We start from the raw sequence: 22766 nt of genomic DNA, 5'->3' as shown, positions 1-22766 counted from the left end.
TCGAGGCATCTCGCCCAATGAGCCGCAAGCGGTTTAGCTTGACCCAGATTAGGCCGATGTCCCCCATGTCAGCCCATGACCTCCCCGCCTGCCTCTTCAGCCACCTCGTCCAATGTACCGCATTCGTCTCATCCACATGCATCTCGCAAAAACAAAGTCTAGATCATGGTCAATGTAGCCGGCCGTTCGAAAGGATGCTCAACCTGCCGCAGGCGCCGTATCAAGTGCGGTAAGCGCCAACGTCGTGCACATTAGACCTCAGGCTGACCCTACTAAAGATGAGACTCGCCCAACATGTCAGAGATGCGAAAAGGCTGGCTTCAAATGCGATGGTCCACAGTCGATCGTCTTTGTGCAAGGCAAAATCGTCAAGTCTAGGAGGTCACAGAAGTTGAAGAGCAAGGCGGCGGACCCGCCTGTAACGACTGTCTGGAAGAGGCAAGAAGTAGAAGAGTCTACCTCGGAATCTCCTGAACACCGCTTCGACCTCCCTGAAATCAGGCCTAAATTCAACGACAAAGAAGTTTGCATATGTTATGCACGCCGCCATCTTCTACCCAACGGTCCCATAGACCTAGGGTTACAGGAACTTCAGCCCTCAGACATTGTCACGGACAACTACGCCGTAAGAGGAGCAAGCAGCCCATTATTTGTTCAAGCCGCACTCAGCTTTGCAACCCTCTTCTTCGGCGCGCAGCATCACCAGAGTGGGATCCTCGCCGAAGGTTATGCCATACATGGTGTAGCTCTCAAGCGGCTGAATCAGGCTTTGAGCCAGCCAGAACGCCGTATGCATGACGACGTAATCGTTTCCGTCATTCTATTGGCTATGCTTGAACTTTTCATGCCCACTGGACCAAGAAATTGGCTCAAGCACATGCTTGGAATGGAGCAGCTCCTGGCATTACGTGACCCAGCATCCCTGGTTCACGCGTCATTTCGGACACTTGAGCTGTACAAAGGTGTGCGGCATATGATACTGATAGCATCATTGAGGAACAGAACGCCATCAATCTTTGCGCGACCACAGTGGAAAGCTGTACTGAGAACAGCGCTCTCGCTGGAAACTCCAGATGAACAAGACTTGCATGACGTGCTCGCAGATTGTTCGGTGCTAATAGCTGCGAGTGACGAGCTCTTCAAGCTTCAGCATGCGTCTGGCTTAAGCTATATTCAACGGCGACAGGAAATGCAATGCAAGGCAGATGGGACCTTGGTCTTTCTTCGAGCGTGGAAACGACGATGGGATAGCAATGAGGAGAACGTCCATATCGAAGAAGAGTGTCTTGATCCGACCAGTACCCAGATTTCGCCACGCATTATATACCGGTTCATGAGCGACTCTGTTGCACGGATGCTGATGTTGTACAACACCGCATTGATCTACACCCTCCGTGTCATGGCGACTTTAGGAAGCAAAACCAACGGCACACAAGACATTCCGAGCGATCACATGCAGGGCGGCACAGGCGCGGATGTTGTGACCGAGAGTTCTTACTATCCTGCCATCCGTGCAGCAGGGCTCAATATTGCCCGCTGCATCACTGACTATCTGCAACACAAACGTGCGCGAGGAGATACAGACTTTGTCTCACCCATGGTACAGTGGGCTGTGATCACCGCCGGGCAGGCATTAGGCGGCGAGGAGTCTCCGGATGGCAAATGGATGGTCAGCCTGCTGAAAGGAGACGCTATGTATACGATTGCGAAGAGAGCTTGGGAAGTTTGAAGGTACTCATAGGTAACTGGCAACGTGTAAGTCGAGAAACCGAGAGTTGCGCCGCTTTGTCGCAGCTGGCCCAGCGTTCACTAATATGATGCAGTTCCTGTGCAGTCGAAGTACGAAGTCACTCTCAAAAGGTCTGACCATGGATGAGTTATCGATTCTTCGTCATCAACACGTCTGAAGCCTTTCTTGGCAGTGCCGTGCCTAGACACTTACAATGCTCCTACTCTGGCAGCCCATATCCCTACCTCCCAACAATCTTCTTCTCGAGATACCGCGCAGGTATGTACACCAGGGCAGTCACAACGAATGTGAACTCATTCGCAATGTCACCACCGTCAGCTCCGATGAGCCCACCTAGCGGACCGACATACCACGTTTCGACCATGCCAAGGATCCACGCGACGATTCCGATGGCGAAGGCGGTGCCGGCAGCAATACCCAGCGGCAGACGACTGGGATCGTTCCATGCATCTAAGTCGTAATTATCGAAGTTCATACGACGGAAGATAACGTGCTCGCTGCACAGAATGACAAAGTATTGAGTAGTCCAGTAGCCGAGCAGACTGAGAAAGTTCTGCAGGTAAACACTCAGTTGCTCACGGCCACCAATAGCGAGACCGAGGATGGCAGCGAAACAGACCAGAATCCAGATGAAGCGGGGAACGCGTGCAAAAGGACGGGAAAATTGCTGGCAAGAAATGGCGGCGCTGTAGATGGATATAACGTTTACGTTGATGCCGGAAAGGACCAGAAGCGTGAGGATCAGCTTTGCGAAACCGCGTGGGTAAAGCATGGTTTGGATGAGAAAGCCCAGGCCGTCGTTGTCGTACACTTCTTGCCAGTCTGGTCGGTTGTTCATGCCGAATGATACGACGCAGCCCGCCAGCATACCGATGGAAGTAGGAATAGCGATACCGAAGGTGGTCATGAGGAAGACCTTCCAGCGGGAGACGTTAACGGGGTAGTGGACGTAGTAGTCGGATGCCATGGTCTGCCACGATGCAGAACTACCGTAGACAATAGCAATCAAGCTCAAAACCTGTCCACTGAGGTCCGCTCCCTTTAGCTTGGGCGTATTGCTGTTATCGGTATACTTGCCCGTCTCGGCGAAGAAGATGATGAAGATGATGAAAAAGACGAACCACGCGTAGCGCTCGTAGACCAAAATAGCTCGCAGACCGACGAATGAGATAAGCGTAGCAACCACGGCCAGGATGACGATACCAACGATCAGCGAGATATGGCCATCCGCTACGGCAGTCAGTGCCAGACCACCCGTGATGCAAGCCACAGACGCCCAGCCAATCTGCACAATAGTATTAAGAGCAGCAATAACCTTGTTAGGCCACCACCCAAACGCATATCTCGACATGGAAATCTGCCTCAGCCCAGTCGGCGCACCGAAAGTGGCGGCAAAACCTGTCGCCGCGCCACCAAGGATAGACGCAAATATGGTAATGACGATACTCTGGCGAAGCGCTACAAAACACAAAACAATCAGTCGAGCTGTTGCAAATGCGCGGGAAACGGTACGTTCTTACTCAAACCAAACTCATGTCCAAGGAACCCCGTCGCGAAACATGACGTGTTCATTGTGCCCGAGGCCCAGAGGAAGAACATGTTGAGTTGGTGGTGCCATGGCACGTCGCCCTTGTCTTCTGGCAGTTTGCGACTGATGGCTTCGGATTCAATGCCTGCAGAGGTAGAGGTACGAAGTAAGTATATGTCTCACATGCACTTCGTACAGTCAGAACTTACCTAGTTTCGCATCTAATCGCTCTTCGAACCGGCGCAGTTTGGCGAGGATTCCGGTTTCGCGCGGGACGGCTGTCGCAGCGCCGACTCCTCTCCCGCTGTCTGTCGAGAGACTGGTTTCGTCCTGGGCTTTTTCCGCTGACAACATCATGGGTAGCGTGGGTCGTGACAAGAACGCAGAAACAAAGATGGCCAGAAAGGGTTGGACAAGACCAATCCAGTGTCAAACCGGGCGAAGCATGGTCGTTCTATAGTAAACTACCCCACCGCGCACACTCGGCTCCCAGCCGCGTCATGAAAAGCCGTTTTGACGCCGATGGCAGGGTGCGAAGAAAAACGATTGCCGTATGCCGCCTAGCCTGTGTGCTTGCGAAGAACTAGTAGCTCCACTCTTATCTTTGACAAGCACTTCTGGGCAAAGCTTAGCCTGTCGGCAATCGTGGATTACTCCCTCGGTAAGGAGCATTGCGTGTGAGCCCTGCATATGGCTTGATTCTTATCAGGAGTTGGTACGCTGATTAGGTGCGACTTCGGTTCGTGGCTGACTAGCGGGATGATTTCAGGATTTCGAGCCGTTCACAGAGCGGCTGGATGATTTGCATTCTCGGAGCAGGCCGATGCGTACCTAGGTAAGCACACTATCCTACAGGCCACGTGCGAAGCAGCATTCTGTCACGCGACCATTTCGCAGTCCGTGAAACATTATTGCCATTTGCATGAAGCAAGGCAGAGGGCATTCATTTGGCCCTCCAGCAGAAGGAAGCTATCAACTATGCCAGCTCTCCTAGTGTACATACTATACAATGTATTGACCCGTTCAGATCATGGTTGGGCATAAGTCATGCATCGGATGCAAATGTATTCATGGTTCCAGGAACTGTCCGCTACACCGCTTTTGCGCGTGCTGATTGCAAGGTACCGCTCTTTCTGAGCAAGAAACCGGCGGCCTTGCTGGTTAAGGGGGTGACAGTTCCACGCTCGGGTTGTGCCTTCTTTGCTCCCCTCGATTGCTTCTGCTTCATCTGTTCAAGCCTAGCCGGTATACCTGAACCCAGACCACGCTCCCATAGAGCATAGCTGATGACCTTGTCCTGACCAGTCTTGCTGCGCTTCTCAACCTTGGTAGGCTTGACGCGACGCAATTCGACGTTGCCCAGATTAATCAAATCGCCCAGGTCGGCCCTCCTCTTGGCGTCGGCATCAGATGTGGCCTGCTGCTTCGCTCGCTGACGTGCCTTCTGCCCTTCTACATGCATAGCGCTGAAGAGACTGGTAGGCTGGGGTTTGGCGGCCTCTAATAGATGATTGTATAGATCGCCTAGGGTGTTCGCGGAAGAGAGGTGTGGATCGGAGATGCGGCAGCCGGTAAGTTGGTAAAGGCGTTTGTAAAGCTACATAAGTCAGCAAAGGTAAAATAAAAAGGGTCGATACACGTACAGCGAACTTGACGTTGATGTCAGTGACGGGAACGTGCCGCCATTTCGTCTCTTCAGGCTTGATAGCAGACGAATCTCTGCTGCTCTGCTGAACTGAGGTTTTTAGAGCCGCAAAGTCAGCCGCCAAACGCTTCGCTCTCTCTTCGAGGATAGCATGTCGCGACTCGCTCGCTGCAGTTGGAGCGATTTGGTTAACGGGCTCCGGGTCGGCTGCATGGTCAACAAGCTCGGTTTGGGGTACATCTTGAGCAACTTGAGGTGGCGTAGTTTCTTGAACGACCACTTCCTCAACAATTGCCTCCTTGACGGGCGCTTCAACTGGCTTGGCGCGAGGGACGGGGCGGTTCGACATGAAGTCAAACGGCTTGTTCTCGCCATCCATCTTGACCACTGCTGCTTTCTTGTGTGCTGGTGTGTCGGGGTCCATGGTCTGTACTTGCTCCTGTGCAAGGCCGGCATCCTCAAGTTCCTCAACGACCTCTTCAACGAGCAGCTCGTCCGATACCCCTGGCTCAGCCTCCCAAGCGGGTGCCGTTTGCATCGTCTCCAAGAGATCATCCAAGCTCTTGTGCTGGGGGAAGGCAAGAGCAAGCTCACCGCTTTCTGTCTTGACTAACTTGATGTCCTTGACCCAGCGTGGCCGATCGTAAACACCTCGGTTGGCAAACTTGGATAGGTCCATATCTAAACCAGCCTGCTTCAGGGCATAAATCTCGGCGACAGCTTGTGTGAAACTGGCACGCATATCGGTAATCCGGGTAGCTTTGGCGTGGAGGCCAAAGTTGTAGTCGGTATATGGGTGCTTGGTCTTCTCGTGTACAGTTTGCGCCATAAGCAGGTTCTCGTCCTTCAAAGTGTACGGAGTGCCCGTGAGCTCTTCGATCTCATTGGCCATGTCCAGTGTCAGTGGCGTGTACGTCCGTAGCGTGAGTTTCTCGAATTCCTTAGCCAAGTCCTTTTCGACCTTTTCCTGCAGCCATTCCTCGCCACCGACCCGATGTAGGCCGCGTAGATATTTCGCAGGCTTGTATTGGGGGAATCTTGAGGCTTCCTCGTCAAGGACCTCTTCGTATTCGCCCTGGTCTTCAGGCGCTATGCGGACCGGTGATGTGGGATCATAAGGGTCGACGTGTGCACCAATAGGCTCCGAGTCGCCAAGCAGACGCTTCTGCCATCTTCGCACAAATTGCTGGTGCTTTCTCTTGTCCTGTTTGCCCGGTAGCAGGAAGGCTTGGGGTGCGGTTGTGGAGAAGGCGGCGGATGGGGTGCGGAGATGGGTGCAGGGCGACGGGGCGGGGCGGCAGGGCAATGGCGAGGCTCTTTGCCGTATGCAAGCGGAGAGGGGATGTGAGGGATCAATTGCCCGCGAGGGGCGCGGTATTCGGCGCATTGGGTTCGAGATGCGGGTGATGCACGTCTGCTGGAAATTCCTTCGACATGTCGACGAGCACGCCAAGCCGCCGGACATGAGCCAATCAGCGCCCTAGCAGCCCCGAGCACTGGAGAAGCCCATGGTTTTGGAGAACATGCGTCGTCTGATCTCAGCCTGCACTTTGACTTTTGATCTAGACATGTTGGCATCAGGAAAGATACTGTCATGTTCAAGTGTCTATTATGTATATCATGAAAACTTCTTCACTAGCCACGTAGAGCCCCTCTCGTCATACTCGGCTTTGGACACGAGCAACTCCTTCAACAAGTCGGGTTGGCTAGCGACGTTTGCTCCTCCTAGCCATGTGTGCTTGATCGGTTTATCTGCCCTCGCCACATTCAGCGTGTACTCGGCTGGTACCAGAGCCCTCAGCTCTGTCTGCATTCGTTCCATGAAGCCGGCAATCAACGAGTTCCCGCCTACCACTACAACATTCGCCAACAGGCCGATTCGTAGAGCTTCTGGCAGTGTGCTCAGCGACTCCATGACGGCGCCAGGTATTCCAGCTTCCTGGATGCCAATATCGGAAGGGTTGAAGAGGAGCTCGGGCACGGCGAAGCGCTCATTGCCTAGAGGCAGCAGATCTTCTCTTGGTCCTTGTAGCGGTTGTAGCCCTCGGCGCATGCGTGATTTTGCAGGGTCGTGGGGTCGCGCATGCCCATGTATCGCATTCTCGTAGTCCGGCAGCACATAGTCGACCACTATGCTCGAATCCAGCTCTCGTTTATCTCCCAGCCGTCCTTTCCAAGTGCGCTCCAGATCGTTGGCAAATTGCTGCGATGATGGCACGACGTACGAGACTGCTTCTTTGATCTCGTTGAGCAGGTATGTCTCCTCCATCATGTTGTAGTGCCGCAGCGAGGAGAGCTCTTTCAGGTAATTTGTGAGCAGCTTCCCACCGACTGTGAGCCGCCGCACAGCCGATTGTATGAGCTTGCCATTGTAGAGAGGGAGGACGGTCGTGTCTGAGTACGATGTGTCGATGATGAGGAGGCATTCTTGCGGTAGCGATGCCAACGAGGACGCGGTGGGAGGGTTGTAGGCATTGAGTGTCGCGCCAACGCATCGGTAGTAGGCCGCGAACTCGAACTGCTCGAAGATGATCTCGTCGCAGTTCTTCTGCAGCTCTTTCGGGCAGTTTGGCTTCTCTGTTAAGACCAGATTTGTGTCTTTCGGGTCACACTGCGTTCTGTCAGTTCTCACACCCTTCACGAGCTCGCGACTGTGCGTACCCACCCTCAACCCCTCCCCCACGGCGTCGCCCATGAACTCATGCTCCCATATCGCCTTCTCCGCCTCCCAGTTGACAATGAAGCCCTTTTCCACTGGACGGCGAAACGCCAGTTCTCCAAAGTCTTTACACGAATCGAGCTCGGCGCCGACGTAGGTGCACTTGTCGCGTGTGCTGCGCGCGATGCAGTTGGGAATGACACTGCAGTCGTCGTAGGTAGGCTCCGAGGCTGGCGAGACTAGACCGGCTTTGATCGAATATGCGCCATTGTCCAGGACGAGCGTCTTGTTGGGCGCTGCAGCCGCCGACTTCTTAGACCCTTTGGGTGCCATCGTTGGTGTTTGTTGGTCTGCGCTGACGGAGCGATTCGCGACGCCCGAATTGCGACGCCTGTTCACGTGCGGCCCACCTGACCCTTGACCCTTGACATACCGCCATCAACTTCTTTCCCAAACCCGATGATAGGCACACTGTGCCCGGGACGGCAAGACCTGACAAGCCCGTCATGACAGATGCAGAATGGCTGGTCCAGCCACCAGCACATGACTACCGTTGTGGGAGTGACCCGACTAATATAAGCAGGTTGGAAGTGCGGAGTATGCATGCCCCGCGATGCACCCCTATCGCCGTCCTGACATGCTTTATGCTTCTCCCACTGTGGCATTCCAGAGACACCAGGACCATCACTCGCTTTCCTTAGGCCCTGAGGCTGGGATCCAGTTAGTCTATGACGTCAACCTCTCTTTGGCAACGAGGCACATGAGCCCACGAACACCATTCAAACAATCTTTGACTCTAGAGCCCTAACATCCAGTTTCCTTTGCAATGGACGACTGGCAAGACGCCGCCTTCTCGACGCGGCACATGCACAACCGCACTGGCCGCAGTGGAAAATCCAAACATACGAGCGCATTCGACGTTCACAAGACATTCGCAAGCTATTCTGTCAAATGTCCGGCATGGCAAAAGGCCCTGGGCGCAACTGGGGATACGCAGCCAGAACAAGATGCATCGCTGGAGTTGTATCGCTTGACCGAAGCCGGCGAGGGTGTCGTGGGCCAATTGTCTTTGCCGGGCTTGTTACAAGCCTCAGTCATCTTAGCTGGCAGTCGTGACAGTCTTCGGCGAACGATTGCAGAGATAGAACCAGATGAATCAAACGAAGAGGATGATGAGGAAGAGGACGAAGAAGAGAGCGAAAACACGGAGCCGGAGTCTCCCGAGAGGACTCGCTTCGAAACATTCGAAAAGAACAGCTTCCGTTCACCAAAGTTCTGGTTGCGATGGAGCGGCAGCCCTACAGACTCCAGCCACAATGCCTCCAAGGCACCCGAACATAACGAGACAGATTTGGGGTACATTGTCTTCTCTGGCAACGATTGTCGCAAGTTCAAGGGCACCATCAATTGCACAAGTCTGAAGTGGAAGAATGTAGCAATCACTGGTCACAAGCTCGTGGCACGATCATCATCCGACGCACAAGTCACTTGGGGAAAAGCTGGAGTGTTGGTTTAGAAGGCATATTCTGAACCATAGCTAGCGACTGCGTTATCCACCAAATATCAGCAAACTTATCGCGAAGGTGGTCGCGAAACCGAGTGAGCGAGAAGCGCATCGTGGCCGTACTACCTCCGTTTGCAGCACGCCATATCAGCAACCGCTAATCGTTCCTATGTCGGATCAGTACAGTATTCCCGCAGAGAATTGACCACGGGTTGAGCGCACCAGGCCAATCCATATACGCCAACGATACCCATCGGCCATTGCCAACACCTCCGGAGACCTTGGCCCAGCGCCTTCACTCATGTCAGCACAAGAGTTCTTCCCAAGTCACGTCATGACTTACTTGTCTCCATCCACCTCAGTAGTACCAGACGTGGTGTAGCAGCTTAATTTGATCTTGGTACCCTTGGGATATTGACCCGGAGCCGAGCAGGTCGTCTTCGGGCACGTTCGATAGCGCAGCCCGTCGACGGCGACAGTTGCGTCAACGACGGCGCGCTTGTCCATCTGGGCCGCAGGAGCGGCCAAGGTGACCGATGAGAAAAGAGCGAGCACAACGGTCGTAAGCTTCATGATGTACTGATTTCGATGGTTGGCAGGAGAAGATACGAACAAGTTTGGATTGATCGAAGGAAGGACATAGACGACTGCGAACGGCTCTTTATAGCCCAAATTGCGATATCCCCCTCTTTCATATTTGCAGGCGCTCGCATTCGTCGTGTCATCCAGTCGCACGATGCAAGAACTATTGTGGGGTCCGCATTTCTTCCTTCACTTTCTCTATTTCTGTAGTCCCCGATAGATGCAGATTCGAGAACTTCGTCCAACAGATATGTCCCTTACGAGTTTCATCCTCGCGTTGCTCGCATAGCTCTACATATTGAGGCGGTCCGCGCTGCCTCTTGTTGCACGAGGGTTCAGCTTTAATTTGGCCCTCGTATTCATCCATTTGGCCCCGAACACAACTTCTACGTGCCAGACGCACTTCAACTCATCCAGACGATGTATTTATAGTCTCCTTCTCATATCACTATACTCTTACATAGTAAGTCCTTACGAGTCCTAAGTGTAGACATCACTGATGACATGACCCCATCCAGCCATATGACTTCCTTGAATTCCTCCAGCCATTTTTCCTCATCTCAGTTCATCATGCAGACCAAAGAAATGCGACACTTTGTGAGAATATGGGACTTTATTCACCCAGTCGCACTACTCAACCTTAGCAAGCCATCCCTAGCTGGCTACCTTGACGCCCTTTTCTGGACCACTTGGTTAAGGCGCACTGGGATGTGTCATTCAAACAGACTTTCCAATGACATAATAGCACCAGAGATGACTTTTAGGCCGTGGGGATTGCGTTGCGTTATGATAAACTCGAAGCCACTAGTCTTGGATATAGCTAACTCAGGCCCCCTTTGCCTGTCCGCACAAAGCCATTCAGTAGATGCTTTGGGAGCAGAAGACTGGTCATGCGATCCTTTCAATGCGGTATCAGACAGGTTTGATAGCTGTCCATCAATCTGAAAGGGCGTCAAGACCCACACTTCCGTTTGTTTGTTGTGCTGCCTAGTCACGTGCATGACTCAGCCTGGACCACCTGCAGCAACTGACAACTCGAATGCGCGCTATAACCTCTGTTTCTTTCCTCTTAACGTCTCTTGTCATTCTCTTGACGGAACCGAACCTCGCGACCGCAACCTCGCAGCACCTCGTCGTCATGACGCAGTACCAAGCTAACACGGTTCAGTCACGCTCACTGCGACGTCGCCTCCTCAAGGACATCGCGGAGATCGAACAAGATCCTTATCCCAACGTCCGCATTCACTTCCAGGACAACGACATCACAAAAGCGTGTCTTGTTCTCACTCCGGAAGGACAGAAGCCACTCCACCTCAAGATCCGCTTCACCGGCCGATATCCGCTGGTGGCGCCCGACGTCACGATCCAAAGCGCAATCATCCATCCAAACGTCTTCAGCGACTATGTTTGCGCCACCATGCTGAACACCGATGAGGGCTGGACGCCGGCGTATACCCTCAAGGGTATCGCTATCCAGCTGCTGAGCTTCTTCTCTAGTGATTCGCTAGAGCAAGATCATGGTAATCGCACTGTCGATCTGGCTTGGTATCGGCAGCAAGAAGCTCAAACGTTGGGAGAAGATCGCTTCAAGTGCTCTCTGTGTAGATTTGGAGAAGACTCGTCACCAGTACCAGCTGGTGGAATGGAGGTCGACTCACCCAGACGAGATGTTGTCGCCCCAGCCCCTAGCCAGCATCAGAGAGGCCCCTCGGGGTTGTTTAGGCTACCAGACGAGATCCTTCTCGAGATCCTCAGCAATTCCAAGACCGTTGACGTTTTGGCCTTTGCCGACGCCATTCCCTTCATTAAGTACAAGATGAACTCCTACGACTTCATCCGCATTCGCGAGCTGCAATGCTTTTGTCTCAAAGAATCATTCCTCGACGCCAAGCTTGGTATTGGTATCGCCGTGACAGGCGGTAACCGGCCGGTCTTCCGAACAGAGTTTGATCTTTTGAGTCACGAGGCGTTCTACAAGCACCACATCCGACGCAGCGTTCAGGGTGTTAAGTTCGATATCTGGCTACCTCTACCCCTGAGCCGACGCCACTGGAATCAAGTTAGAGATCATGTGATGGAGAGCACGCTGGATATCCATAGGACTGCGAACATCACGAACCCTGGAGCTTGCTATGTGGATATCCTGTATCATACTATGAACACCGTTGTCGTTCAGTTCTCATCAGATGCGGAGAGCTACAGCGGCCCTGACGCACGCAGCACCTTGAGTCACGCGTCAGAGAAGGCCGTCGACGCGTATTTCGGTCTCTTCCACCTACTGCTATGCCTGGCGATCGAGAACTCTCACATCACTGACAGTGCCAACAACACGATCAGACGCTTCATGGCCGGTCCGCGCAACAAGGCAAACTTCCCCGATCTCGGTCACGTTCTCATAGCAGCTCTCATCTGCGACGACGGACTTACCGAAGACCTGACGTATGAGATCATCGAAGAAGCCATCATTCGCAACGTCGTCTGGATGCTTGATGAGAAGGGCGCTGGTATGGCCGAGCTCGCATACCTGGAACCCTCCAAGATCTCCGAATACCGTACCAGCAAGACATACGCTGCCTCTCCCACCTCATACCGCCTCATGATGTTCCTGAAGATGTTCAGCGCAGCAGCCCGTCCGCCCGGTAAGACCCTGGTTGAGCTTCGCGACTCGTTGTTTGACGCCCATGGGGCTCCTCCGCCGGGTACCTCAACGCGCATGGCCGAGGACATTCGCGAGATCCAGCAGTTCGACGCCTTTCCGCAGTTCTTGGCCAAGATGGGTCTCAAGGATTTGCCTTCTCAGCCTCAGTTCACTTCGTTTCTTCGACGCACCATAACCGACAGTGTCGCCGCTGGCTACTCAATCATGCCCCTGAGCCAGAGCCGACTTTACCTCTTGCGACAAGAGGAGGAACGCTACGTGGAGAAGTCGGAAGATTTGCATGTCTCGCGGGATGATCACTGGTGGTACGAGAACAACAGTTTCAGAAACCCGTCTTTCTTCCCAAATCGCGGCGGAAGAGGTGGTGGTAGATGGGATCGGGGCACGCGTGGTGGCAGGGGCCGTCGGTACTAGGTAGATGCTTTTGTGGACTCTCTTGGCTTCCAAGATTGTAAAGTGCGAGAATCTTTGCGCAAGGGCTCGGCAGCTTGACGCTCGATGTAGATAGTACCTTGCAGTACGATAGCTCATTTCAGCTCTTACTGTCCGTAGAATCAGCATTTCATCAACATCTCCCTGCTTCCTCGTGACGTCGCCTCTTACGAACTAGTTCAGAAGACGGGTAAACGGCCTGACTAGCATTATGTAGCATCTAGACTTCAGCCAAGTAGTCGAATGTGGGGAAAGGCGCAACAACGTCATGTCGCATGCTGTACCACAAGGCAGGTATTGGAGAGCACCGCACCTTAAGTTCTGGTCACCTCTTCCTCCTCTCCGACATCCCTACAGAGTCAGCCTTCATAACGACTCCATCCTTGCCTTAGCTTCTCTTCACATTTCACATCATGTCAGGTATGCTTTGATTGACGAGTGATCTATGCTCCAGTAGCTCACAGCGTTCAGACCAGCTCGACGACAAGTTCATGAACTCCGGCGGCGGTGGTAGCGCACCACCTCCCAAAGCATCGGGCGACAAGGGCGATTCATCAAAGAAGGACGGAGACAAGAAGGATGGCGGCAAGGGCGAAGAGAAGAAGGGCTGAGAGGCATCGGGGATGAGGTGGCTGGTAGCGGGGTTGGAGTTCGTCGATCAGGGACGCCTCGGTTGACGCGTCGAAACGCGCGACGGGATGCGCAAGCCTAAACACGTAGTCACGAACAATCGAACAGCTCAATGAAATACGATTATTGAGCATTGATGTCAAGTGTGTCGCCGCCCAATGATGCAGGACGCTCGGTGATGACTTCCGAGTCGTCATCTTGACGTTGACGCAACGCGACGTTCTCATGACGTCTACACACTGTTCAAAAGAACTTCATCTCGCACAAATCTCCTGCTGAGGACCCAAGTACCATAACTCCACAGCATCAGTCCCAGCGAAATCACCATGCCGAGTACGTCTCCCGCGCCTTCCACGTCATTCCTCTTCGCTAACATCCTATTTCAAGACCAGGTCAACGACCCCTCAAAGAACAGCGAAGACACCTTTGGTGTGCAAAAGTCCGCTAAGACGCCTCAAAAAGCCGCACAAGACCAGGAAGACTACGAGGCGCAGAAAGAACATTCGAACAGTGGCAGCAACACGCATTCGGGGACAGGCATGGAATACGTTGATCGGAAGAACATCAAGGGCGATGAGAAGCAGAGGAGAGAGGGGAACTGAGTGGCGCGTCATTCCTTAATACAAATCGAATTCAGATCTCTGCCTAAGTTGTGACTAGGGTAGCAACTAGTTAAGTCTAGTGTAAATAGTAGGTATAAGAAGCTTAAGCACAAAATTAATAAGCTTAAGTAATAACTTTATATTATATACTAAGAAATTAGAGATGTTATTATACTTTTAAAAGACTATAACTATATTAATCTAGTATATATAGTTACCTATAATATAGTACTTATAAGCTTTAAAGTTATATATTATTTTAGTATAAGTATATAAAAGTTCTAGAGTATAGTACTAGTAAAGAATATATAAAATAAAAGATTAATATACTTCTAGTATAGTAAGTAGATAGAAATAATAAAAAAACTAGTTTTTAGATTTTTTAATATATACGCTATTAGTAATAGTATTACTTATAAAGATATTATACTTTATAATAATTAGTAAAATCTTTATAGCTTATATTATTACTTATAGTAAAAAAGTATATAATACTAAGTTTTATAAAAATAAAGCTTAATAATATTATACTACTTTAGGTAAGATAACTTATATTTAGTATATAGCTTAGTAATATAATATAAAAAAAGCTATCTAAGTAGTATTTAAAACTAAGTAATATAAAATAAACTAGTTACTATAAGCTTATAGTTATTATAAAGAAAAGATACTTATAAAAAAGTAATAGAATTTATATAGATTTTATAGTCTTTATTTATAATCTTAAATAATAATAAATAAAGAGTAGTATTTATACTCTTAATTATAGTAATATTATAAGATTACTACTAAGTAAGTAAGTATTAGTTTAAGATAAGATTATATAAACTTTTATAAAAGTTATATTAAGATTAGATAGTTAAGTTAATTTAAATTTAAAAGTTATTATAGTATAAAGAAAAAAATCTACTCTATAGAGACTATATATAAGTAGAGTAAGTATATAAACTACTTAGCTAAGTATCTAAACTATAATATATTCTTTCTTTAAAATACTTAAAGTTCTAACTAAGTATATAAGCTAGCCTAGTAGCTATAAGTTTAATACTTTATAGGCCTTAGGTTCTTTATATTAATAAAGCACCTAATAAAGTATATATAATAAAAAAAACTAGTAACTCTCTTTATAAGAAGTTACTAGAAGAGTTAGTAAGAATAGTAAGAGCTCTTTAATAGAGATACTTACTATAGTTTCTTTAAGCTAAGTAGAGTGCTATTAGAAAAATACTAACTATATAAAAGTAGTAAATTATAAGTATTAGAGTCTAGACTACTTATAGAAGTTAAAGTTAAGTAAAGATATATATTAGAATTAGTAACTTAATAAGCTTTAAAAGCTTTATAGTTAAAGTAATTATTAAATAACTAGCTAGTTCTTCTTAAGTATACAAAGTCTAATAAATAAAGTAAAGTAACTATAATTTTCTTATTATTATTATAATTATAGAAAGTAGCGTAAAGTTCTAAGTAGCTAGAATTATAGTTATAGAAGTTTTATACTAACTTCTTACTTCTATATAAGTTATAGTAGAGTTACTAGTTATCTAACTAGTTATTACTAATCTATTCTACTTTATATTATAGATAACTTTATTTACTAGTATATAAGTTAATTATATAGCGTACGTAAGAGTTAAGTACTTAAATAATAGTATATTTAGTATTACTTTTATTATTAAGGTAAACTTTAAAAAAAGTAATATTACTAGCTTATAGCTAACTAAGTAGAGCGTTATTTTTATATACTTAAAGTAGCTAAAAGTAAAAAGTAAAAAATAAGCTTTTTAGACTAGCTAAAAGATCTAGTTTATAAGCTATATTATCTATTATATAAGTAATTTAATATAGCTTTATATTCTTATAGTTTAGTAACTTTACTAGTTACTTAGTTTTAATATATCTTGCGTTAAGAAGTATCTAGTTACTAATATTAAAGTAGAGTATAAAGTACTAATTAATATTAGTAAACTTATATATTTTTTTATATAACTAGATAAGTTTATTATATAAGAATTATTATATTTATTTAAGATAAGTAATAAGTATATTAGTATTACGCTACTATACTTAAGTAGTAGATAGTATATTAGTAATATAAGTAGATTCTAAACTACTATAAAGCTAGTAGCTCTTAGTAGCCTAAAATAAAAAAACTCTAGTTACTAAGCTTACTACTAAATTAAACTTAAATTCTACTAAAAGTAGTAACTACGTCTAATTATTCTATAAGTAATTAATATAAAAGTATAAGTACTATTTAAAATCTATATTAGTATTCTTAGTTTAGCTATTAGTTTCTAAGTAATATAAAGTTAATAACTTTAGCTAGATACTAATATAGTTATAAAGTTACTTCTAGAAATATAATATAAACTAGTAGCTATAGTTACTAATAAAAGTTTTAAAGTAACCTTTTTTTTTCTATATATACTTAAAAAACTTATTAATAACTATAAGTACTTTTATATTTTCTATAGCTATAAACTTTTTTTTTTAAATAAATAGTTAATAATAACTATAATATAGTAATAAGATTATCTATACTATTTAAAGAAGAGTAGAAAGATAATAAAGTTAATAGAGATATTTTTCTAGTATCTAGCTAGTATAAAAAAAGAATATAGTAGGCTATATTTAGCTTTATAGTTAGTTTTAGATTACTAGTAAATAGTATAGTAGTTTATAAAATAAGTAATAGTGTTAGTTATATCTTACTAATAATACTACTTACTTACTTATTAGTATATAGTAGTATAGCTACTATAATCTCTAAGAAGAGAGTTATAAATATTCTTAATAATATAAGTATAGAGCTTCTTACTAAAGAGTACTATAAGTTAATTATTTTTTATAAATAGCTTACTATTATTACTAGCTTTAATATTACTAAGCTCTAGCCTTACTTCTTCTATAATAAAATAATATAGAATATATTAGTTACTATTAAGTAACGCCTTATAAATAGTAGTAAGATAAATATTAAAAAGATAGAGCTAGTCTATTAGCTTCTACGTAGAGACGCTATTTATATTAGATATATTATTATATAGATTATATTCTTTATAAAGAGAAAGTTAAGTAAGCTAAAGTATATTAGTCTTAGAGAATAACGCGCTCTTACTAGCTTCTTAAATAAGTAAAAGTAAAAAGAGAATATTATACTTACTTTTAGTAAGGTAAAGCTTAGCTAGTTAAATAGCTTTATAGCTTCTTCTATTTTATTAGTAGTTACTAAGAAAAGTCTAATACTAGTATTATACTCTATTATTAAATATATAGACTAAAAGGTTATCTATTTATTTAGTAAGACTATTAGATTTTATACTTTATTTTCTAAAATAATACTTAACTTTAAAGTTAAACTCTTCTAGAAACTTAGCCTAATAAGCTTATCTCTAATTTAGATATTTTTTAGACTTAAAATATTTAAGCTCTTTATAATTAGTAAGAACTTCTATAAAGTCTAATATACTAGTAAGCTCTAGTTACTACTTTTTAAATACTTTTATAATTACTAAAAGCTTCTTATTATAAATCTTATAGTTATACTTTATAGATATTATTTTTTTAGATAAGTAAACTACTAGTCTTATACTATTATTAGCTTAAACTTAAGATAGTATAGCTATATATATATAGTTAGATATATTTATCTTAAGAATACTCTTTAGATCTAAGTTAAAGTAAGCTAGTATAATATTACTATAAAACGCTATTTTTAGTACTATAAAAACGCGCTTAGTATTAGAAGTTATTTAGAATTCTTTAGAATTCTCTTAAGTAAAATATATAAAAGGCTTTATAATTTCTAAGAATTTATAAATAAAGTATTTATAAAAGTTAGTAAATTCTAGAAAAGCTTATATATTTTTTAAAGTATAAGATAGAGTCTAGTCTTAGATTACGCTAATCTTATTAGAATCTATCTTAATACTATTTATAGTAATAATTAGACTAAAAAATTTAATCTCTTAAGTTATAAACTTAGACTTTAGAATATCTATAAGTAGACTAGTATTAGAAAAATAGATAATAATATAGAAGAGATAATCTTTATATTTCTTAAAAGTCTTACTAAAAATAATAATATTATCTAAATATACTATATAGAATTTATTAAAATACTTATATAGTATATTATTAATATACGTCTAGAAAGTATCTAGACTATTATATATACTAAAGAGTATTACTATATATTAGTAGAGACTATATAGCGTAATAAATATAAAGAAATACTTATACTTTTTTTTAATTTATATTTTATTAAAAGCTATAATTATATCTACTTTAAAAAAGTAATAAGCTTTAGAAAGCTTTATAAGTATATTATAAATAAGTAGTAGTATATTATAGTTTTTAATAGTATATATATTTAGTTCTTAGTAGTTAATATAGATATAAATACTACTACTAGGCTTATATATAATAAGAAAAGATATAGCTTATTTAGAAGTACTATATTTAATATATCTCTTTTATAATATATTATTAATATAAAGCTTTACTACTTTTGCTTTATTATATAATAATAGGCGTAGGTACTAAAATAAAAGCTTAGAAAGTCTACTAGTATTAAAGTTAAGCTAAATCTTAATATAATAATCTAGTTTATCTCTCTAAGAAGGCACTTTATTAGTTTCTCTTAGGTTAAATCTAGAATATAAAAAATAAAGAATACGTAGAAACTTAGCTAGAATTTTATTCTTAGATATAAGTAGATACTCTATCTAATTATAGAATTTATTAAAGTTTTTAAAAAAGACCTTAGCTCTAGCTATATATAATACCTAAGTATTAGACTATTTCTAATTAGTTATATTATATAAGTAATTAACTTCTTCTATAGTAGTAAGATATACTTTATTACTACGTGTTACTAAGATAAAAGCTATTTAACTAGAGATTATTACTATATTAAGTAGAAGAGAAGCCTTTAGATAGTAGGCCTTCTTAAGTTTATAAAGTAGTAAAAGAGAATATTTATAATACCTACTACTTTATATAGTATAGAGCTTATAGTTATAGATATACTATTAGAGGTAGTAATTAGAATTAAAGATAAAAGTTATAGTTTTCTAATTTACCTAAAAGTTATATATCTAGAACTATAGTATATCTAGTATAAGCTAAACACTACTAAGTTAAGTAATATAAGCTAAAACTTATTTCTTATAGTTATTTATTAAGACGTTTACTTATATTATATAAGTAATACTAGTAACTTAAGTACTATTAGCTAATTCTAGTATTCTAAAAGTATATAAAGGTATTAGATTATAATAGTAAATACACGTATAAGTCTTATTAATAAAGATAGAAGTATAATCTAAATTACTTATAATTTTAATATATATAAAAGATTATTATAAAAGAGATATAATTTCTTTAAAAACTAACTATTATTTAACTAAAAAAAGATATATATTACTATATATAGTAGTAGCTATAATACTAAAGACGTAAACTACTAGCCTAAAAAGCTCTTCTAAGAGCTTAATCTAATTAAGAATAGCTTTTAGAGTAAAGTTAGATTTATTATTATCTTTATTATTATAGTTTTAAATAGTAGAAAATAGAGTAAGTAAAATTATTAAAAGTATACTAGAAGACTTCTTTACTTTATTAGAAGACTTATACTTATAAAGTCTCTAAAAGTAACTATTACTAGAAATAACTAGTTTTCTAAGTAGTTAATAGTGTTATTAGCGCTTAATAAGAAAGTAGAACCTTATATTAAGTTTACCTAGATAGTAGCTTTAGAAATAGACTTTCTATTCTTTATATAAGTATTATTTAATACTTATAAGACTTTTAGAAAATATTCTATAAATATAAGCTTAGACTTACTTTTATAAAAAGCTTTATTAGACTTAAAAGTATAGCTTTAGTAGTAATACTAATAGTAATAGCTTATATTAGTAAGAACTTAGGTTTTAGTAAGAGTACGCGTTTTATATATATTTACTATAATATAATAAGTATATATATTTATACTAGTAGTAGTATTAGAAATAGTAATACTAGTAGTATTATAGTTATTACTATTATTACTATTACTACTATAACTAGAGTTTAAGTAACTAGTAGTAGAGTAAAAAGTAGAATATAGCTACTTTATATAATAGAGCTTCTTACTAAAAGCTTACTAGTTATTATTATAATAGTTATTATTAAGAAAAGTTTCTATCTTACTTCTCTAAGTAGTAGAGAGCTTCTTAGTAAGCTAGAAGAGCTTCTTTTTATTACTCTACTTTAGTAGTATAATACTAGACTTAAAGTAGACTAAGTAGATATTAATAGACTTATCTAGCTTTATAGTAGTTTTATTATTATAAAAAAGTTAGGCGTTAATATAAGTATTTATAGAACTATAGTACTTATCTAAGATATTCTATACTTACTAAAAGAATATAAACTTCTTACTTCTCTCTAGGCCTAAGAGATAGAGCCTATAGTATACTATTTCTAAGATTATATAATTATATAATTACGTAATAATACGTTACTATATTAGACTTTAAATTTAAACTTAAAAAATCTCTAATATAAGCCTAGATTTGTAACTTATAACCTTATAATACTTATATCTACACTACTAATATAATAATTACTACGCGCGTAATTATAATATACTAACTACTTTATATTTATAATATAATACTAATAGCTATCTAGATTATTAACTAGTAGTATTAAAGCACGTCTTACGTAACTACTAATACTAAAAAGTAATCTAGTAAGTCTAACGCTAGTATAAAGCCTCTAAGATAACCTAAGATATCTATATAATTACTAGTAACTTATATTTTATATATAATTATTTCTAAGCTTAGCTATATTAGCTACTATATTATATAACCTCTATAGTCTAATACTATACTCTTTATATATCTAGCGCCTTCTAAATTACTTAAAGTATCTTTTACTTCTAAGCTATAAATTTATTATCTACTATATAATTAATAAATACCTACTTATTAAGTATTACTAGCGCTCTATCTAAGCTTATAGCTAGTTTATTATCTAGTATCTAAAGCTAGTTAAACTATTTAATAGTAATTATATAAATAGTAGAAGTAAAGCTCTTTATATAGATAAGAATAAATATATCTAAAAGGTATATACTTACTACGCGTCTTAGAGTATTAATCTAGGCTATAATATTAATATTATTATAGTTAAAATTCTTACTCTAGTAGTATATAAGCTATATATTAGTAGCTAAAGTCTTTAGAGTAGCTATTATAAAGTAGCTAGTAGAGACTATAAAGTTAATTAAGCTACTTTTATAAGTAGTAAGTACCTATAGTAAAAAAGCTTTTATTACTCTAAGCGCCTAAGTATTCTTAATAATATAGATTTCTACTATAAGTATAGAAGAGAAGTTAATCTAAACTAAGTATTACTTATTAAGAAAGAAGTAAAGTATATTAGAGAATAGAAATAGAAGTATTAAGAAGTTAGAAAAAAATATTTATAGTAAAAAGAAGTATCTAAGTATATAGCTTTTTATATAAAAATTTATATAAGATAGCTATTTTCTAAACTATAGTATTAATCTTTATAAAGATATTTACCTTTATTCTAACTATAGTTATCTACTTACTTCTATAGCTAATAGAGAGACTTTTAGTTAATATTATACTACCTTCTAAATTTTAGCTCTTTTACTAATAAGAGCTACTTATTATTACTATTAGCCTCTACTTAGCTCTAAAAGCTTATCTAGATATATATTTCTAAAATTTTAATATTTTTATAGTTTTATAGCTTACCTATTACTACTTCTAAGTTCTCTAAGTTCTTTAGAAAAGCTTTTATTACTATTACCTTTTATAAGTATATTACTATTATTATTAAAGTACTATATCTATAGTAAATATTATAAAGAAAGTTTTATTAATATCTACTACTATATTATAGTAAATATAAAGTATTTAAAAAATATACTTATATTAAGATTACTATATAGAGTTACTAGACTACATTTTATTACTCTACTCTATATTAATATTCTACTATAATAAACTTCTTACTAGAGATAGTTTAACTATTACTAATATTATTCTAGGTAATATTAGTAACTTTATTATAGAGATAGTTAAGTTATTTTATATTATTATTTTTAAAGAAGTATAAATAAGCGTAGAACTAACTTATAATATCTAGCTTCTACTTAGTATATTAGCTAGGCTTAGTACTAGTAGAGCTTATAAAGAAAGTAAGCTTAGACTACTTAGCGTAATAGTAATTAGAGTTATAGATAATAAAAATAGTAAAGTTAGAAGTAGTTTAGCGCGTAGAAGAGACTAGGCTTTAGTTAGTATAATTAAAGTTTATTTACTAGTAAGAAGCTTTATAAAAAGAGTATAGAGAACTATTAAAGTTTTTAAAGTTAGAGCTATTAGATTTCTTAGATTTATCTACTACTTTTTTATAAAGTACGTAGTTCTCTTTATAAACTTTTATATAGTTAGCGTACTTTTAAAAGTATATTTTTTTATACTTATTTTTATAGATAGTAACTTTAGTAATCTTTTATATATTTTAGTAAGTGCGCTATTTATTATATTATTAGTTACTATAAACCTTATCTTAGAGAATATAGAGTTATTTCTTAAAGTTAATAAGATAGATATCTAAGTTCTTAATATTATTTTTAGTAATCTCTAACTTATATACTAGAGTAACTACTTCTTTCTTATACTATTAGTAAGCTAACTTCTTATTAACTAAGTCTTTCTCTAGTTTAGTAATATATATACTAAACTA

General features: G+C 40.6%; 8 protein-coding genes across 8 annotated transcripts; 4 read left to right on the top strand and 4 right to left on the bottom strand.

Moving 5' to 3' along the window:
• Positions 1–165: 165 nt before the first annotated feature.
• On the top strand, positions 166–1729 carry J4E84_000595 (uncharacterized protein; the record flags this gene model as incomplete). Its single annotated transcript, XM_049383233.1, has 2 exons — positions 166–174; positions 302–1729. The coding sequence occupies 2 exons, from the start codon at positions 166–168 to the stop codon at positions 1727–1729; spliced, it is 1437 nt and encodes a 478-aa protein (XP_049248751.1).
• Positions 1730–1970: 241 nt separating this feature from the next.
• On the bottom strand, positions 1971–3632 carry J4E84_000594 (uncharacterized protein; the record flags this gene model as incomplete). Its single annotated transcript, XM_049383232.1, has 3 exons — positions 1971–3208; positions 3271–3423; positions 3488–3632. The coding sequence occupies 3 exons, from the start codon at positions 3630–3632 to the stop codon at positions 1971–1973; spliced, it is 1536 nt and encodes a 511-aa protein (XP_049248750.1).
• Positions 3633–4368: 736 nt separating this feature from the next.
• On the bottom strand, positions 4369–6310 carry J4E84_000593 (uncharacterized protein; the record flags this gene model as incomplete). Its single annotated transcript, XM_049383231.1, has 2 exons — positions 4369–4875; positions 4922–6310. 2 exons carry the CDS (start codon positions 6308–6310, stop codon positions 4369–4371), a joined length of 1896 nt encoding a protein of 631 aa, XP_049248749.1.
• A 231-nt stretch (positions 6311–6541) lies between these two features.
• J4E84_000592 (uncharacterized protein) lies at positions 6542–7915 on the bottom strand (the record flags this gene model as incomplete). The annotated part of the gene is made up of 1 exon (XM_049383230.1): positions 6542–7915. One exon carries the CDS (start codon positions 7913–7915, stop codon positions 6542–6544), a length of 1374 nt encoding a protein of 457 aa, XP_049248748.1.
• Positions 7916–8408: 493 nt separating this feature from the next.
• J4E84_000591 (uncharacterized protein) lies at positions 8409–9098 on the top strand (the record flags this gene model as incomplete). The annotated part of the gene is made up of 1 exon (XM_049383229.1): positions 8409–9098. The coding sequence occupies one exon, from the start codon at positions 8409–8411 to the stop codon at positions 9096–9098; it is 690 nt and encodes a 229-aa protein (XP_049248747.1).
• Positions 9099–9243: 145 nt separating this feature from the next.
• J4E84_000590 (uncharacterized protein) lies at positions 9244–9659 on the bottom strand (the record flags this gene model as incomplete). The annotated part of the gene is made up of 2 exons (XM_049383228.1): positions 9244–9379; positions 9430–9659. The coding sequence occupies 2 exons, from the start codon at positions 9657–9659 to the stop codon at positions 9244–9246; spliced, it is 366 nt and encodes a 121-aa protein (XP_049248746.1).
• Positions 9660–10707: 1048 nt separating this feature from the next.
• Positions 10708–12741, top strand: J4E84_000589 (uncharacterized protein; the record flags this gene model as incomplete). The annotated part of the gene is made up of 1 exon (XM_049383227.1): positions 10708–12741. One exon carries the CDS (start codon positions 10708–10710, stop codon positions 12739–12741), a length of 2034 nt encoding a protein of 677 aa, XP_049248745.1.
• Positions 12742–13715: 974 nt separating this feature from the next.
• On the top strand, positions 13716–13991 carry J4E84_000588 (uncharacterized protein; the record flags this gene model as incomplete). The annotated part of the gene is made up of 2 exons (XM_049383226.1): positions 13716–13722; positions 13777–13991. 2 exons carry the CDS (start codon positions 13716–13718, stop codon positions 13989–13991), a joined length of 222 nt encoding a protein of 73 aa, XP_049248744.1.
• Positions 13992–22766: the final 8775 nt, after the last annotated feature.

This window comes from Alternaria hordeiaustralica (genome assembly GCF_023758085.1).
Source record: "Alternaria hordeiaustralica strain BMP 2776 chromosome Unknown scaffold_1, whole genome shotgun sequence".
Classification (NCBI taxonomy): Eukaryota; Fungi; Ascomycota; class Dothideomycetes; order Pleosporales; family Pleosporaceae; genus Alternaria; species Alternaria hordeiaustralica.
This window is presented reverse-complemented; position numbering and strand designations above follow the sequence as displayed.